At 41.4% G+C, this 16,150-nt stretch overlaps 1 protein-coding gene across 2 annotated transcripts in view; it reads right to left on the bottom strand.

Moving 5' to 3' along the window:
* The window catches only part of GNS (glucosamine (N-acetyl)-6-sulfatase), a 51,186-nt gene that overhangs the window by 15,784 nt on the left and 19,252 nt on the right, over nucleotides 1–16,150 (bottom strand). For both annotated transcript variants that reach the window (XM_081588861.1, XM_081588862.1), the window contains 5 exons: nucleotides 12,947–13,114; nucleotides 10,900–10,982; nucleotides 9,510–9,628; nucleotides 7,670–7,773; nucleotides 358–459 (listed from right to left, as the gene is read on the bottom strand). In XM_081588861.1, coding sequence (XP_081444987.1) covers nucleotides 358–459; nucleotides 7,670–7,773; nucleotides 9,510–9,628; nucleotides 10,900–10,982; nucleotides 12,947–13,114 — 576 coding nt within the window. The remainder of the gene's footprint in view (nucleotides 1–357; nucleotides 460–7,669; nucleotides 7,774–9,509; nucleotides 9,629–10,899; nucleotides 10,983–12,946; nucleotides 13,115–16,150) is intronic.

The following is a 16,150-nucleotide window of genomic DNA, read 5'->3' as shown; positions in this document are numbered from 1 at the left end:
TATACTGGGATGTTAATTTTTGCTTTTAAGAACTCATCTATTAGGATTAGTTACCCTTTTTCATACATGCTGCAAATATTTTCTCAATTTGTAACCTGTCTTTGTGTATGATGGGGCTTTTTGGGGAAGAAGGAGAAAAAGAAGGACACAGAACTCTGTTTATATGTGTCTAGTCTTTTTTAAAGAAAACTCTTTCCCACTACAGATATGAGAAAAACTGTATCCTCTGCTTCCCAAATTTAATAGTTTTAATATTTAAAGGGTCTCCCCTGAAGATTTAAAATTTAACTCTACTTATACAACCTGGAATTTACTTCAGAGTCTTGGCTCAGGGCTGATTGAGGGCTTTATACTCACCAAAATGGGCAAAAAAGACATCCCATCCATCTGGGTCTTATTCAGGCTATAGCCCGCAATGTCCAAAATAGTCGGGCCCAAGTCAATGTTGGCAACGAGCATCTATGAGAAAGAGAAAGAAACAATAAACTGACTTGGAACACAGCTGGTCTCATTTTCCTTTTCTATCTACATTAGAGTTCTCTTTCCCCAAACCCATCCATGAAACAAGCAGCACTTTCTATTATCTTCTGTACAACCCATACTTCCTATTGCATATATTCAAATATAACTATGATAATTTAAGATATAAAACATAAAGCCATATAAAGTTTATAATACAGGCCCCTGGGAAGTTATGTTTATTTTACACACACTGTTATTGACCAAAACATTTTTCAAGATTCCTTTAGGATTGCCTTGAGTCTGTTACGAATGATGAGCAATATGTCAGGCTACTTTATACAAGTGTTTTCCAACTTGATTATTCTCACTAGTTCACTACTTGACTTCAAATTGACTCCTGACATTTTTGAAAGGCTCAAAGGTTGAATGCTTGTCACCCATTAGAGTATCCGCCTTTTAAATAGTTTTTCAAAGTGACAACATGGCTAAAAATATTTGCAGTAGGCTTTGGAGAGTGCAGAAAACTTATCCCAACAATGCATCAGTAAGTTTCCTTAATGAGCACAAAACTTGGATGTTTTTATTAAAAATCCTAGAAACTAAAGACACTGTGCAGCATTTATTCCTTGATTTACTGGACAATTTTTCTTCTGTACACAATATCTCTACTGGGTCTAAACCTGCATAGTCCAATAGGGGATAAACAGGAGTCATATATGTAACTTAAAATTGTCTAGTGACCACCTTAGTGGCTCAGACAGTAAAGAATTTGCCTGCAATGTAGCAGACCCAGGTTCTATTCCTGGGTTGGGAAGATCCCCTAGAGAAGGAAATGGCTACCCACTCCAGTATTCCTGCCTGGGAAATACCACAGACAGAGGAGCCTGATAGGCTACAGTTCATCGGATTGCATAGAGTTGGACATGATTGAGCAACTAACACTTTCACTTTCAATGATCACACTAAAGTGGAAAAAAAAAGAGGTGAAATTTATTGCAAATGTTTAAATATTAATATTCAGCATATAAGCGATACAAAAAAATGATGAGATTTTACTTTTTAAAAAATTTTGAACCAATTATTTGAAATCTGGTATTCTGCATCTCAGGCTGGACTATCCCATATATGTTCTGGCTCAGCAATAACATGAACTTTTGTAGCAGAGGGCATAGGTCTAGAAGTCACATGGTCACAGGCTAGAAAAAGCCTTGGAGTGATAAGAAAATCTACCAGGGAAATGAAAGGAACTAATGTTCACCAAGCACCTACTCCGGGCCAGTTCCTAACAGATATCCTCATTTAAGCCTCGCCACAGTTCTAGAAGCTTCCCTGGTGGCTTGGCAGTAAAGAACCCACTTGCCAATGCAGGAGATGCAGGTTCAAATCTTGGGTGGGGAAGATCCCCTGCAGAAGGAAACGGCAACCTGCTCCAGTATTCTTATCTGGGAAATCCCATGGACAGAGGAGCCTGGCGGGCTACAGTCCATGGGGCTGCACAGAATCAGACACGACTTAAGGACTGAGCACGCATGCACCATCCTAGGAAGCAGTATTTCTCCCATTTTACAGATGAGGAAACGAAAGAGAAGTAACGAAACAAAGTGAGCAGCCCGTAACTGGAAAAGCTGTCATTTACTAGAAATAAATACCAGTCAAGGAAACTGTAGAGAAAACTCAGATCATCTCAGGAGAAGCCAAAAGGGGATTTTAAAAAAAAGAACTAATCCTGCTACTTTTAATTTAAAAATAAAACCAAAAGTACAGACACAAAAGGCAAGAAGACATCTTCTGAGTGGAGAAGGAGTGATGGTTCCTAGAGGGCAGAGTGATAAACATATCCTGGCTCTGAACCAATTAGTATAACTCTGCAGCTGTTGGAAATTACCCTTCAGTAGCAGGCAACTCCGGAGAAGGCAATGGCACCCCACTCCAGTACTCTTGCCCGGAAAATCCCATGGACGGAGGAGCCTGGTAGGCTACAGTCCATGGGGTCGCTAAGAGTCGGACACGACCGAAGTGACTTAGCAGTAGCAGCAGCAGGCAACTCAAAGGAAAAGCAATCCATATGTTAGTGAGGATAAAAAGCACAAAAACTTATGTCTCTGGGGATTACACAAGACCTGGTGTTGGGAGATATCTTTCCTGGTTCCAAGTCCCCCAGGTAGACTGAGCAGCTTAGGAGATAGTCAACAAGAGTGAGTATGAGTATGAAAGAGACCACGGAAGGAAAAGACAGACAAGCAGAGATACCACCTCCAGAATCAGATAAGTGCAACAAGACTTCAAAATGTGACTGACATATTTTCTATGATGTCCAGAACATGAATGAAGCCAGTCCTGCAGGTATTATTAACATGTCCAAGGCACCAAAATAATAAAATAGACAGACATATAAAACAGTGACTGCCAGGCTCAGCAAAAGCAGCCTCTCCAGCCATCAGCTAGGAGCGGGAATGCCCTCTAGTGGCAGTTTGCTGTGGGGGGGTGGGGGAGAAGGTCTGCAAGATCCAGAACAAACCAAGTTGCTAAGATTCAGCACAAGTACCATAAACATCATCCCCAGGACGCTTTCTTTCCAAGTGTCTATATAATCACATCTTCCCTAAAAATGATGGAGTTTTGTTTGACTACTGGGTTTTGGTCGACCAAGAAGTAGTCTCAAAATTAGCATACAATGTTAGGAGATGGGAGACTTCTAGTAGATACCAAGTGTAATGGAAGAATCTGAGAGAATTATACCTCTCTCTGGTTTTTATACAGCCAAGAATTACAATGGATACTGTGAACCCATCACCATAAGGATGTCTAGAAACATTAGCATTTCAAGTCCCTAAAATGGTACTGCTTTTATCACTGAGTGTAAACCTAAAGATTCATTTATGCATTCGAACAGAAAAGGCTCTGACAAGACCAAGTAAATCAGTCCATAAACCACAGCCTCACAATTTATTTGGGAATGGTCCTAGGATTTAAGTATATAGACATTTTGATCAAATAAAAGGCCCTAAAAAACTGAGGCATGAGATCGAGGGATATCACGTCTTGAACCTGCTTATTTTTTAAGTCTAGAAGGACAGTGCTGCAGAACTACCTAAAAGAATAAGGGCTCCCAGAAGGACTTCAAACAGACATTTAAGCCCTGATGTTAAAAGAGTTCATATAAGGCTTTCAAAAGAAGACGGGAAGCACACCAGATAGCACCCCAAATCCATCTAATGAGTAGCATGGAAAGCAGAGATCTCTACACATCTTGGGCTGCTTCACCTAGATTTGCCTCTCATCCCTCACTTCCCTAACAAGGAGCAAGCTGGGATGAGACCTAGTAACAATGGAGAATTCACACTTAGCATCTTTCCAATTTCACATGGGGAAACCAAGGCTTGGTCTAACCAAAGTCTTAAAGTCAGTAAGTGGTCTTCCTGACTCCCTGTTCAGTTCTGTTTCTCCTTAATCATGCTATATCATTTCCATTTTCCTACCAACATTTTCCTTTCTTAAAACCCTTTTGAAGAACTTCCACCACCAAATCTAAAGCTAGATTAATGTCTAGCCAGAGGAGAAGACCTCAACAGCCAGTGCTTGGCATCTGCCCATACCACATGCCCCTGCTCTCCTCAACAGCCAACACAAAGCTAAATCCACTGCTCAAATGTGCCCTGTTCTGGCCACCAGGCTGTTGCCAGCTCAGCTCATTATGCTCAATTCACCACCCTGTGACCCTCACATGGAACCTGCCCTGAGACAATTGTGCTGCCAGTACAGGATGAATCAGCCACCATCGCTGACACACTGTGTTAGATGTAAGTTGGATATTTCATACTTCTCACACCACAACTGTCAGCGCAGAATGTCATAAACCATGGTGTTTTTCTTTTGTTGGCTGTACTGCACAGCTTGTGGGATCTTCCTGCCCTGACCTGGGATGGAACCCAGGCCCTTGACAGTGAAAGCACCAAGTACTAACCACTGGACCACCACGGAATTCCCCAAAACCCATGGATTTTTGAGAACAGTTAACTTTCAGACTTGGTTCTGCCACTTACTGTGTAACCTTGGTAATATCCATTCACACAACTTGGATATCCACCATTGTACGTTAAGGGCTAGGTATTCTTTTTTTTTCAATGAAATACAGTTGACTTAGTACATTAATTTCTGCTGTACAGTAAAGTGATTCAGTTATACACATACAGAGATATATATTTTTTTAAATATCCTTTTCCATTATGGTTTATCATAGGATATTGAATGTAGTTCCCTAGACTACATAATAGGACCTTTTTAAAATTTTTTGTTTTGTCTTGAAGCATAGTTAACAATGTTGTGTTAGTTTCAGGTGTACAGCAAAGTGATTCAGTTATACAAATACATGTGTCTATTCTTTTTCAAATTTTTTTCCCATTTAGGTTATTACAGAACATTGAGGAGAGGTCCCTGTGCTATATGGTGGGTCCTTGTTTATTCACTGCATAAGCAATTGCTTACAGCTGCTAATCCCAAACTCCCACTAAGGGTTGGGTAGTCCAAGTTTGGATAATACCTCTCAAGTAGGGACTCCTGCAGTCAAAAAGACAAACTCAGGTGTGTTAAGTGTGAGGCCAGCTGGGAACTGGGAAAGGTACCCACTCTCTGTGGGGCAGGTATCTACCTTAACGTCCTAGAGGAGAGCCCTAAACCAAAGCCCCAGAGGACATTAACTTAGCCAGGTGAAAGGGGCATGAGGTGGGCATGCAGACAGAAGTGGCCAGCTGCGCAAAGGTAAGAGGGTGAGAGAGAAGTCTGGTCTGGGTAGGAAGTGAAAGGGGTTCAGCACAACTGCCACGTTCTGCCCTTGGACCAGCTGAGCTCATTCTCCTCTCTGTGCCTTCACACGCACTGTTCTGCTGCTGAGGACGCCCTCTCACAGATCTCCGCATGACTGAAGCCTTCCGATACCTGAGTCTCTGCCTAAATGCCTCAGAGGCTTTCGCTGATGAATGTAGCGCAAGCATCTGGCTCCCCCTTGACACAGGGAGTTAAAAATTAATCTTCCATGACAGCTCTTGCTGTGGCTCCCAGGCTCCTCATGTAGTGTGCTGGCACAGGGAGACACCTGTCTGAACTGTAGTCATGGCTGAGTGTATGAATTCTGGTTAAGTGTACATCAGCCAGACTGCTGGAGTTCAAACGCAGGGCTCTGCTGTTCTTTAGCTACACCATCTTGGGAAAATCACTGAACCTCAGTTTCCTCATCTATAAGATGGGGATAACTGTATTCATATCTCAAAAGGCTGTGAAGGTTAAGAGAGTTGATACAGGTAGTAACACTTGGAACAGCACCTGTTGTATCCTAAGTATTCAATAAAGGTTATTATTGTTGAAATGGCTTCCTAGAACCCGGTTTCACTTAAATGACTTACAGAAGGTGAAGTTTCTGCCTTTAACATTTAGTGCCACTGTTAACTTGAAGAAGAAAGGAACAGTCTGTTCCCTGGGCAGCTGGCTGACATCTGTGCTCATCAGCCTCCCTCCTCGCACAGACGTAGTCCCAGTAGCCCTCTTCCTGGAACACACACATGGCTACAGATGTGCCTCCTCAATATACTGCCAACACCCAAAAGAAGCTTTTATGGTTGAATGGTCTTCCAAACTTGCCCACCTCTCTTGAAAGGAGATGTCCATTTAGAGGGTAATGGATTTGTAGTGGAAAGTGACTGGCTTTAGAAATGTGGGTCTTGAGAGAAAAAGAAAATTCAGAAGGCAATTATGAAAGCCACTTTAAGTTTCTGAGAGAATTTTAACAGATTTCCAATCAAGAGCATTGTGAAAGGAAACAAGTAAATGGCAGATATTTAAACAAAACAAACATTAAACCCTGAAATTAATTCTGGGTACTCAAGTACTCAGAATACCTAGAAATTCTGGCCTGTCTTCCAATTTTAGCTTAAACGATCCGTTTTCTTGTTTCCTTTTGTCTCTCTCACAGAGCTGGGACTGAAATTGTGCTACCCAGGAAGACGGTGAACGTAACTGGTAGAGCCTATCAATTCTCTCTCAAGGTTAGACCAACGAGTTTGGATCAAGGTGCCCATCATCTGCCTCAGTATTAAAACCAAGTATGAAACCAGATGGAAATGGTAACAAAAGAAGAATGTGATCCTTTATGACAGTTTTAGGAAAGAGAATCAGTAAAGCAGAAAGGCATTAGTAAGGAAGAGTCCCACAGAGAGGGACTAAATTCTCAGAAGACAAGCTTTCTGTAGCCTTATCCGCAGAGGGAGCTCAGACCAGGTGGACATCAGCTGGGAATACCTGGGAGCAGGCTGGCATGCAGAATCAGAATCTGCATGTCAACAAGGCCCCCAGGGGATGCCCACACACAACAAAGCCTAAGGAGCCTTGCTCTACAGGGCTGTGGGCTCCAGCCTGGGCTGCCTCTCAAGAGTCATTGTGAAATTGAGAAGAAAAAAAGCAGAGACAGGGTTTCTAGTCCAGTCCAAGTGATTCAATCCAAAACTTTCTAGATGTTGAGCCTTTCACTTTCAGGAGGTAGTTTTAATGAACACCCTTGGGAAGTGCAGTCACCAAGTAAAGATTCAGTCTCAAGACACAAGCGAAAGCTATTCATGCTGATGTGATACGTATATAAGGGGAAAATACAGCAAAGAGTGGGTGGACAGCAGTTTACTGTTATTATATGTCAGACAGTGAAAGACAAATACTGTAAGATATCACTTATTTGTGAAATCTAGCAAATACAACAAACTACAAAATATAACAAAACATGGATATGGAGAACAGATATAGACATAGAGAACAAACTAGTGGTTACCAAAGGGGAGATGGGATGGGGAGGAGAAATACAGGAATGGAAGATTAAAAGGTACAAAGTATTAGGTGTAAAATAAGCTACACGGATATACGGTACAACACAGGATATACAGCCAATATTTACAAATAACTCAATGGAGCATGGCCTTGAAAAACTGTGAATCATTATACTGTACACCTGAACTTACAGAATATTGTACATCAAGTATACTTCAATTAAAAAAAAAGAAAGAAATAAGGATCACCATTTGCAAAGCTTATAAATACACTTGTAAAATCTTAAGCCAATCAGCCTTTATCTTCAAAGGAGGAGAAATAGAATAGGTCTCCTCTTGGGAGGAAAAGCTTTCTTTTCTCAGGCAAATACTACCTCAGCATCACTGTATCAGGAACCTACCTTGCTTGTCTGATTTGGTTTGATCCCAGGCCCTCGAACCAATAGTGGAACTTTGATATCAAACTCATACAGCTGTCTTTTGTCTATTGGCAAAGAAAACTGTCCTGGAAAAAAAAAAATGCATACAGTAAAGATGGAGCCAAGATAGAAATGTCTCTCACGCATGCATTCATTCAATCAACAGTACAAATCAAAAATAGCCTTGTTTTACTAATTATGGTGCCTTAGCGAAGAGCTTAAATTCCCCAGAGTCTCTAATTACCACAAGGCAGGAAAGAATGAGCTCATCTTCTTTAAATACATGTCCAGAGGAACTCCCTGGCCTTAAATAGGCAAATACAACAAAAGGAATGACTAAAAAGTATTGAAGCACAAATATACATTATTTATGTATGATACTCCACTCGATCACAACTGAATGAAGTTAGTCTAAAAGCTGTTAAATAAAGGAACAAAACCATTTATCCAGCCTTTCCTCAATAAACTGTACCTCAAGATAACCAAGCAGTTGATGAGGCAAATTTCCTGAGGAATTCCAGCTAGTAAATTCAAAAGGAAGGACAGAGTTATGAAGTCAAATTTTGCAGTTTCTGAGGGAACCAATTTAAGCACAATCATCAATGGAAGTTTCAGCCACAAGAGGTTCATAGGAGGAGCTCAGGTTGGTATCACATGAGCCATCAATCAGAAACAGCATTTCTAAAGTGAGGCAACCAGATGCCTGGGCTTCATGATGTGAAGCAGTAAGAAGTACACAGCAGCATCAATAAGAAAGCATTCTTGTTGAAAAACACACATTTCTATTAAGACTCTAGATCTAACTATCAATCTGTAGAAAATGCTGAGTATAGCTAAACAAGTTATCACATATGCAATTAGCCACATCTAGAATGTGATATTCTAAAGAACAAAAGACCAGTTTCTCCAATAAATCAGTGGCAAAAGACAGCCTTACGACACAAAAAATAAAGGTAGCGTGTGGATTTTATGTAGGTTCTGATATGTAATCAACTAATCAGATGCACAATCAAGTGTTGACGTATGGAATCACCACGTCTGGAGTGCCTTCAGAAACTTCTAGCTAAAAAAGAAACATGCAGAAGGAATGAGGAATTCAAATGACTGGCCCTGTGTCACTGAAAATTAAAGCTAGACAACAAAGGTTAATTTACTAGTCTTTACTTTGACTGTTTAAAAATATTCATAATAAAAAAAATAAAAATAAAAATATTCATAATAACACATGAAATGCCTAATCAATCTGCTCCTGTGCAAATATCAGATTAATTACCTTCAAGTTTAGGAAATTTAAGAGTGGAGAAAGAAGAAAATACTGATTTTTAGCAAGAGAAGGTCCAAGTAGAAAGGATGAAAGTCAAGGACATGGGGATGACTCATACTGCAGTTGTGAAAAGACAAAAGCCACAAAACAAAAACCACACACACCAAAAACCTAATTTCACAAGCAAGTTTTTCCCCAAGGCAACCCTCTCTTGGGTCTTCCTGTGTAAAATGTCATACCCTTTTTCTCTAAGATCCATTTATCCTTTAAATCTAGTTCAGTTTCTCACCTCTTTCATAAAGCCTACCTCCAACCCATCAAGCTTATTCTCTGCTTAGACTCCTCAGAACACCACATAATTTAGCCTGTGAAACAGCAAGTAATGAAACTGGGTATCTCCCCACCGGAATGAGTTGGCCTTCTAACCAGAGGAGCCCAGAGGGCAAGACCCTCCCTCTGGCCTGTTCACCACTGCAAAAGGACAGAAGCTCCCAGCCAGTGCTGCTGACTGGGTGAGGACGGAAAGGCACTTCGCCAAGGTCACGGTCTGCCCCTTACCTGTGTGATAGCCATTGTCTGAGGTATAAAAGATGTAGGTGTTGCTGAGTTCCCCATTGAACTCCAATCGCTTGACCAGCTTCTCCACGAGGTCATCCACTGAGAGCAGAGTCTGCCACCTGAATGTGAACAGGGGGCAGCAATGGCACCTCAGAGACAAAGGGCTGAGGTACTGCCATCTTGCCAAAACAGCAAAAGCCAAGTCCAAAAAAGCCCCCAAACCCAAAACACCTCCAACCCCCCTCCTAAAGAAACTCCTCAAGGCCACTCTTCCCCGAAAGCTCCAATCCCACATTTCCTTTCCTTTCATTGCAAAACACAGATTAGAAAATTCCAGAACACTCCAAATTTAACTGATTCCACAGAAATAAATTAGGCTTTTTTTAAACCAGTTAGCTTTATTATTTATCATGACTGGTGATGAGAATGAAAGACTATTGCTGTTGATGTATGGCGGACGCCAACACAATATTGTAACGCAATTATCCCTCAAGTTAAAAAAACAACAAAAAACCACTACCGGAAGGCAAACTTGTCAAATCAGCACTGACTGACAGATGAATTCAGACAGACCTGTGCTGCAACACTGTTTAATGGACTAAAAGGAGTCAGCAAACTACAGTCATGGGTCAAAGCTTGACCACTTTCTTTCTGTTTTCAACTGTGGTACAAGACATAAAATATTACGGTCTTAACAATCTGTAAGTGGATAGGTCAGTAGGGTTCAGTATATTCACAGAGTGAAACCAATCTCCAGAACGTTTTCACCTTGCGAATCTGAAACTCTTCACCCCCGAAATGACAACTTGCTGGCTGTTTTTATATGAAGTTTTATTGGAACACAGCCATGCGCATTCATTCTTGTATTGTCCAGGGCGGCTTTGCACTCCAGCAGCAGAGCTAAGCATCAGCAACAGACATGAGATGGCCTACAAGCCTGTAATATTTACTATCCACCCCTTCACAGAAGAAGTCTGCCAATTCCTGGCCTAAAACTAAATACACCGTAAGAGAAAGTAATGCATTTTTAAAAAACTAACTTAAAAGAATTTTCTCGAAAACTCGAAACAGCAAAGGCAGATATTTTGCTCTCGTCTAAGCCTTTGGGTCTTATGTAATTTTCTTTAGACATGGTGAAAAGAAAAATTTCAGCCAAATGGCTCCAATTTGCAACATTTTAACAAGTCAGAAAAATGGACCCTTTAATCAGTCCTGAGGGCCAAAGGCCACCTTACTGCTAAATGCAGAGACTTCCTATCAGAGTCTCTCCCACCAACTTGCTAAGCTCTGCTTTTTCCTCACAGATAACCACATGGTACAGTCCCCTATTCATGGGCTGCTTCTGAGGGGCTTCAAAGACCACCCAGACTGAGAAAGGAGCAGCTCTTACCTTTTCCTAAATGCATTATCTAAAAACTGTATTGAAGAATTAGTCATTGGGGTCTTGGCTTGCCGAATTAACCAGTGCTTGTTCTAAAATTTAAAAGAAAAAAAAAAAAACTTAGCACCAAGTCACCACAGTCAAATAAAGTACTAGAGTAGATAAAAGGATCACTCGATACTTGAGCAAAAAGGAACTAACTGGAGCCTGTTTAAGCAACTTCAGATTTTCCCTCCACCACCCACTCCCACCTCCTTTCTCTGTGTTTGTAAGAAAAAAAAAAAAATTCTGCAAATTATTAGCTTCTTCCCAACCCCTCCCTAACAGCAGAAGGCCTGGGATCCTTCCTGAGCAGCTAAAGATATTTAGAGAAAGATACTGGAAACTGACTAGATTACATTTGTAACTTGGAATCTGGGCTTGAGTCTACCACTCAAACGACAAAAGGGTAAATACTAACTTGACCTTCCTCTAAGTTTTGCCTAATAAGTCATCATTCCATTACCCTCTATCTTCCTACCTAAGGTATAGATCATTCTTAGACCTTGGGGAAAAAACCTTATCACAGAGATTTCCTAAAACTTCAAATCCAAATCTAGAGGCTTCTTCTCATTTAAATAAAGAAGTTTTTTTTTTAAAAATTGCGAAACACTTTTAATTTTCTCCTCCCTATTCATACAACCCTAGGCCACCACCATGCAAACTGTAATCTTCAGTTTTCTTTAGTTAATATGCTTGAAAAATGCTATACAGCATGTTCTATTGCAAATTCATGCTAGAACGTGAATAACTGAGAAATTTTGTAGTACAGTGACTTATTTAACCTTAAGTTGCTAAGCTTACTTAGCCATGGGAGCTTGTATGAACTTCTTTTGGAACAGAGAGAGACCAGCCCTTTGGTTAAAACTCAATTCACTCAGTTTTAACATCTACACAACAAGCACAGCCTACCATGTGCCAGGCAACATGCTAAATGTTTCTATGTACAGACTCTTGAGAGTCCCCTACACAGCAAGGAGATCAAACCAGTCAATCCTAAAGGAAAATCAACTGTGAACATTCATTGGAAGGACTGATGCTGAAGCCCCAATATTTTGGCCACCTGATGCAAAGAGCTGACTCATTGGAAAAGACCCCGATGCTGGGAAAGATTGAAGGCAGGAGGAGAAGGGAATGACAGAGGATGAGATGGCTGGATGGCATCACCAACTCAATGAACTTGAGTTTTAGCAAGCTCTGGGAGATGGTGAAGGACAGGGAAGCCTGGCGTGCTGCAGTCCATGGGGTTGCAAAGAGTCAGCCATGACTGAGCAACTGAACAACAACAACTTTAATCCATTCAAGAGTTGCATGAGAGGTCAGGACCCACCACTTCAGAGGGAAAAACGGAAGTTAAGCATCTTACTAACGGTCAGGTCACTTAGTTAGAAAGCGGTAGTACTGAATCTAACTCCAAGACTCATTCTTTCTGCCACCTCACGAGTAACTAAGACCTCAGGGAAACAAGCATGAGGCGGTAGCAGTCTTCAGTCTTTGAACCAGTGACGTGCCTATCTCCTGGACGGAGGGAAGGGTAGCTGGCACTGGAGGCTAACAGCATTTAGGTCACAGCCCTTTATGACACTCCTTGCTCTTGTTCATTTCTCCATCCAACTTCCCTTTCCAATCACACTACACTGCGTCACCACTCTTCTTCCCAGGCCTCCACCCAGAGGAGACTCTCGCAGGCCCCATTCAGCCCCAAGGGACACGTCCCGGCCACTGCCGGGCAGGAGGAGAGCCAGCATGGAGGTTATCGGCAGGGGCTGTAGGCAGGAAAGTCAGCATTTCTCTACCATTCCCCATGGACTCTTGAGTTGTTCACTGGGTGCATGGCAGGAAACTTACCTGGACTTCTGAAGCACATGTGTACTACCTAGTGTACTAGAGACAGGCACAATTACCTTGAAAAGATTGAGACGGAAGACCAACTACATGACTCAAAGGCTTCCTGACCCGTGTATTATACACTTAGTTACATAGAGCCTGGCTTGATGCAAGGCTGAGGGGAAGTTACCGTTCCATGGATGTTGAAGTTCTTGTTTCTTGGTGCAAAGACGTTCTGGAAGGTGTTTTGGTACTGAGGTGCAGCCGTCCATGGCGAATGAGGCGCTGGGGTGGATATCATCATGAAGAATGGTTCAGAGTTGGACTTGTAGTCCAGGAAGTCCAAGGAGACATTGGCCTGAAACACAGAAAGAGTGGTCATCTCTCACCCTACCCAATAGCTGAGGCCTAGATAAGTATCTGTTCTCTGGTGAAAGGGGTGCAGGGTCCTATGAGCTTTCTCCCAGTTGTGGCACACAATCTATGTCACAGTCACTTGCAAGCGTGATGCTGAAACGAATCATCTAGCTTTCAGGCAATCACATGAAAATACTGAAAAGCACACCCATTTTTAAGAAAGCTGGAGAAGGAAATGGCAACCCAGTCCAGTGTTCTTGCCTGGAGAATCCCCATGGACAGGGGAACCTGGCAGGCCACAGTCCCTGGGGTCTCCAAGAGTCAAACTTGACTGAGCAACTAATGCTTTCCTTAAGAAAGCAATTAGGACTCTGATGATTTTACATGACCTAAAAGTTGTTATGCCTCCCATGAGAGAAAAAAAGAATAATTTGGCCATTTTAGTATTAATTTACATTAATGCAGCTCAGAGCATATACATTTGATGCTTTAATGAACATAAAAAAGAGTCAACCTAATTCACAATAGTGGGAAAAGTGAATTAAGTTACCATAATCTTACAAAAATGCTGGGTTCAAGAGAGTAGATAGGATATCCTAAGTTATGCCAGCTGAAGTTTAGCTAAGCTAAGTGAATAATATTAAGTCCAAATATGCCACACCAGGGTTTTAATTTATCTGGACTTAAATTTTTCATTTGCTTTTCTGGAGACAGTTTATGAAAATCAAAGCTTCCCACATACATACATGCTATGTTTTTAATTGTTCTAGTTGATTTACAAATTCATTTACTCCCAACATGAAACTCAAAAGACACTATCAATTTCCTACCATCATCCCACCCATCTAACTTTACTTCAACCCCGTCAGAAACTCTGTGGTTTCTCCAACACACCAGGCACACTCCTGCTTCAACACCTTCACACTTTTTGCTTCCTTTGCCTGTGGCACTCTTTCCGCTGATCTGTATAGCTCATTCTCATCTCCTTTAGGATTTTGCTTAAACACTATCTAAGTAACTTCCATCCTCTGCCTTATTGCTCTAACTCATCACCATCTAACAAGACAACACACATATGTATAAATAAATCTACCCCTAAAAGGTGACCTCCCACAGAAATCGGGGACTTTGCTTTATTTATTGCTTATTATGTCTACCACTGTGGGCAAGAATATCCCTTAGAAGAAATGGAGTTGCCATCATGGTCAACAAGAGTCCAAAATGCAGTACTTGGATGCAATCTCAAAAACGATAGAATGATCTCGGTTTGTTTCTAAGGCAAACCATTCAATATCACAGTAATCCAAGTCTATGCCCTGACCAGTAACGCCGAAGAAGCTGAAGTTGAACGGTTCTATGAAGACCTACAAGACCTTCTAGAACTAACACCCAAAAAAGATGTCCTTTTCATTATAGGGGACTGGAATGCAAAAGCAGGAAGTCAAGAAACACCTGAACACCTGTTCCCATCTGAACACCTGGTGTAACAGGCAAGTTTGGCCTCAGAGTACAGAATGAAGCAGGACAAAGGCTAATAGAGTTTTGCCACAAGAACGCACTGGTAATAGCAAACACCCTATTCCAACAACACAAGAGAAGACTCTACACATGGACATCACCAGATGGTCAACACCAAAATCAGATTGATTATATTCTTTGCAGCCAAAGATGGAGAAGCTCTATACAGCCAGCAAAAACAAGACCAGGAGCAGACTGTGGCTCAGATCATGAACTGCTTATTGCCAAATTCAGACTTAAATTGAAGAAAGTAGGGAAAACCACTAGTCCATTCAGGTATGACCTAGATCAAATCCCTTATGAGTATACAGTGGAAGTGACAAATAGATTTAAGGAACTAGACCTGATAGACAGAGTGCCTAAAGAACTATGGACAGAGGTTCGTGACATTGTACAGCAAAAAGGAATCAAGAAAATCCCCATGGAAAAGAAAGGCAAAAAAGCAAAATGGCTGTCTGAGGAGGCCTTACAGATAGCTGGGAAGAGAAGAGAGGCAAAAAGCAAAGGAGAAAAGGAAAGATATCCCCATCTGAATGCAGAGTTCCAAAGAACAGCAAGGAGAGATAAGAAAGCCTTCCTCAGCGATCAGTGCAAAGAAATAGAGGAAAATAACAGATTGGGAAAGACTAGAGATCTCTTCAAGAAAATTAGAGATACCAAAGGAACATTTCATGCAAAGATAGGCTCGATAAAAGACAGATATGGTATGGACCTAACAGAAGAAGATATTAAGAAGAGGTGGGAAGAATACACAGAAGAACTGTACAAAAAAGATCTTCACGACCCAGATAATCACGATGGTGTGATCACTCACCTAGAGCCAGACATCCTGGAATGTGAAGTCAAGTGGGCCTTAGAAAGCATCACTACAAACAAAGCTAGTGGAGGTGATGGAATTCCAGTTGAGCTATTTCAAATCCTCAAAGGTGATGCTGTGAAAGTGCTGCACTCGATATGCCAGCAAATTTGGAAAACTCAGCAGGGGCCACAGGACTGGAAAAGGTCAGTTTTCGTTCCAATCCCAAAGAAAGGCAATGCCAAAGAATGCTCAAACTACCGCACAATTACACTCATTTCACATGCTAGTAAAGTAATGCTCAAAATTCTCCAAGCCAGGCTTCAGCAATACGTGAACCGTGAACTTCCAGATGTTCAAGATGGTTTTAGAAAAGGCAGAGGAACCAGAGATCAAATTGCCAATATCTGCTGGATCATCGAAAAAGCAAGAGAGTTCCAGAAAAACATCTATTTCTGCTTTATTGACTATGCCAAAGCCTTTGACTGTGTGGATCACAATAAACTGTGGAAAATTCTGAAAGAGATGGGAATACCAGACCATCTGACCTGTCTCTTGAGAAACCTGTATGCAGGTCAGAAAGCAACAGTTAGAACTGGACATGGAACAACAGACTGGTTCCAAATAGGAAAAGGAGTACATCAAGGCTGGATATTGTCACCCTGCTTATTTAACTTATATGCAGAGTACATCATGAGAAACGCTGGGCTGGAAGAAACACAA

This window comes from Giraffa tippelskirchi, chromosome 4, assembly GCF_054371585.1.
Source record: "Giraffa tippelskirchi isolate mGirTip1 chromosome 4, T2T-mGirTip1v1.2.pri, whole genome shotgun sequence".
NCBI classification, from domain to species: domain Eukaryota; kingdom Metazoa; phylum Chordata; class Mammalia; order Artiodactyla; family Giraffidae; genus Giraffa; species Giraffa tippelskirchi.
This window is presented reverse-complemented; position numbering and strand designations above follow the sequence as displayed.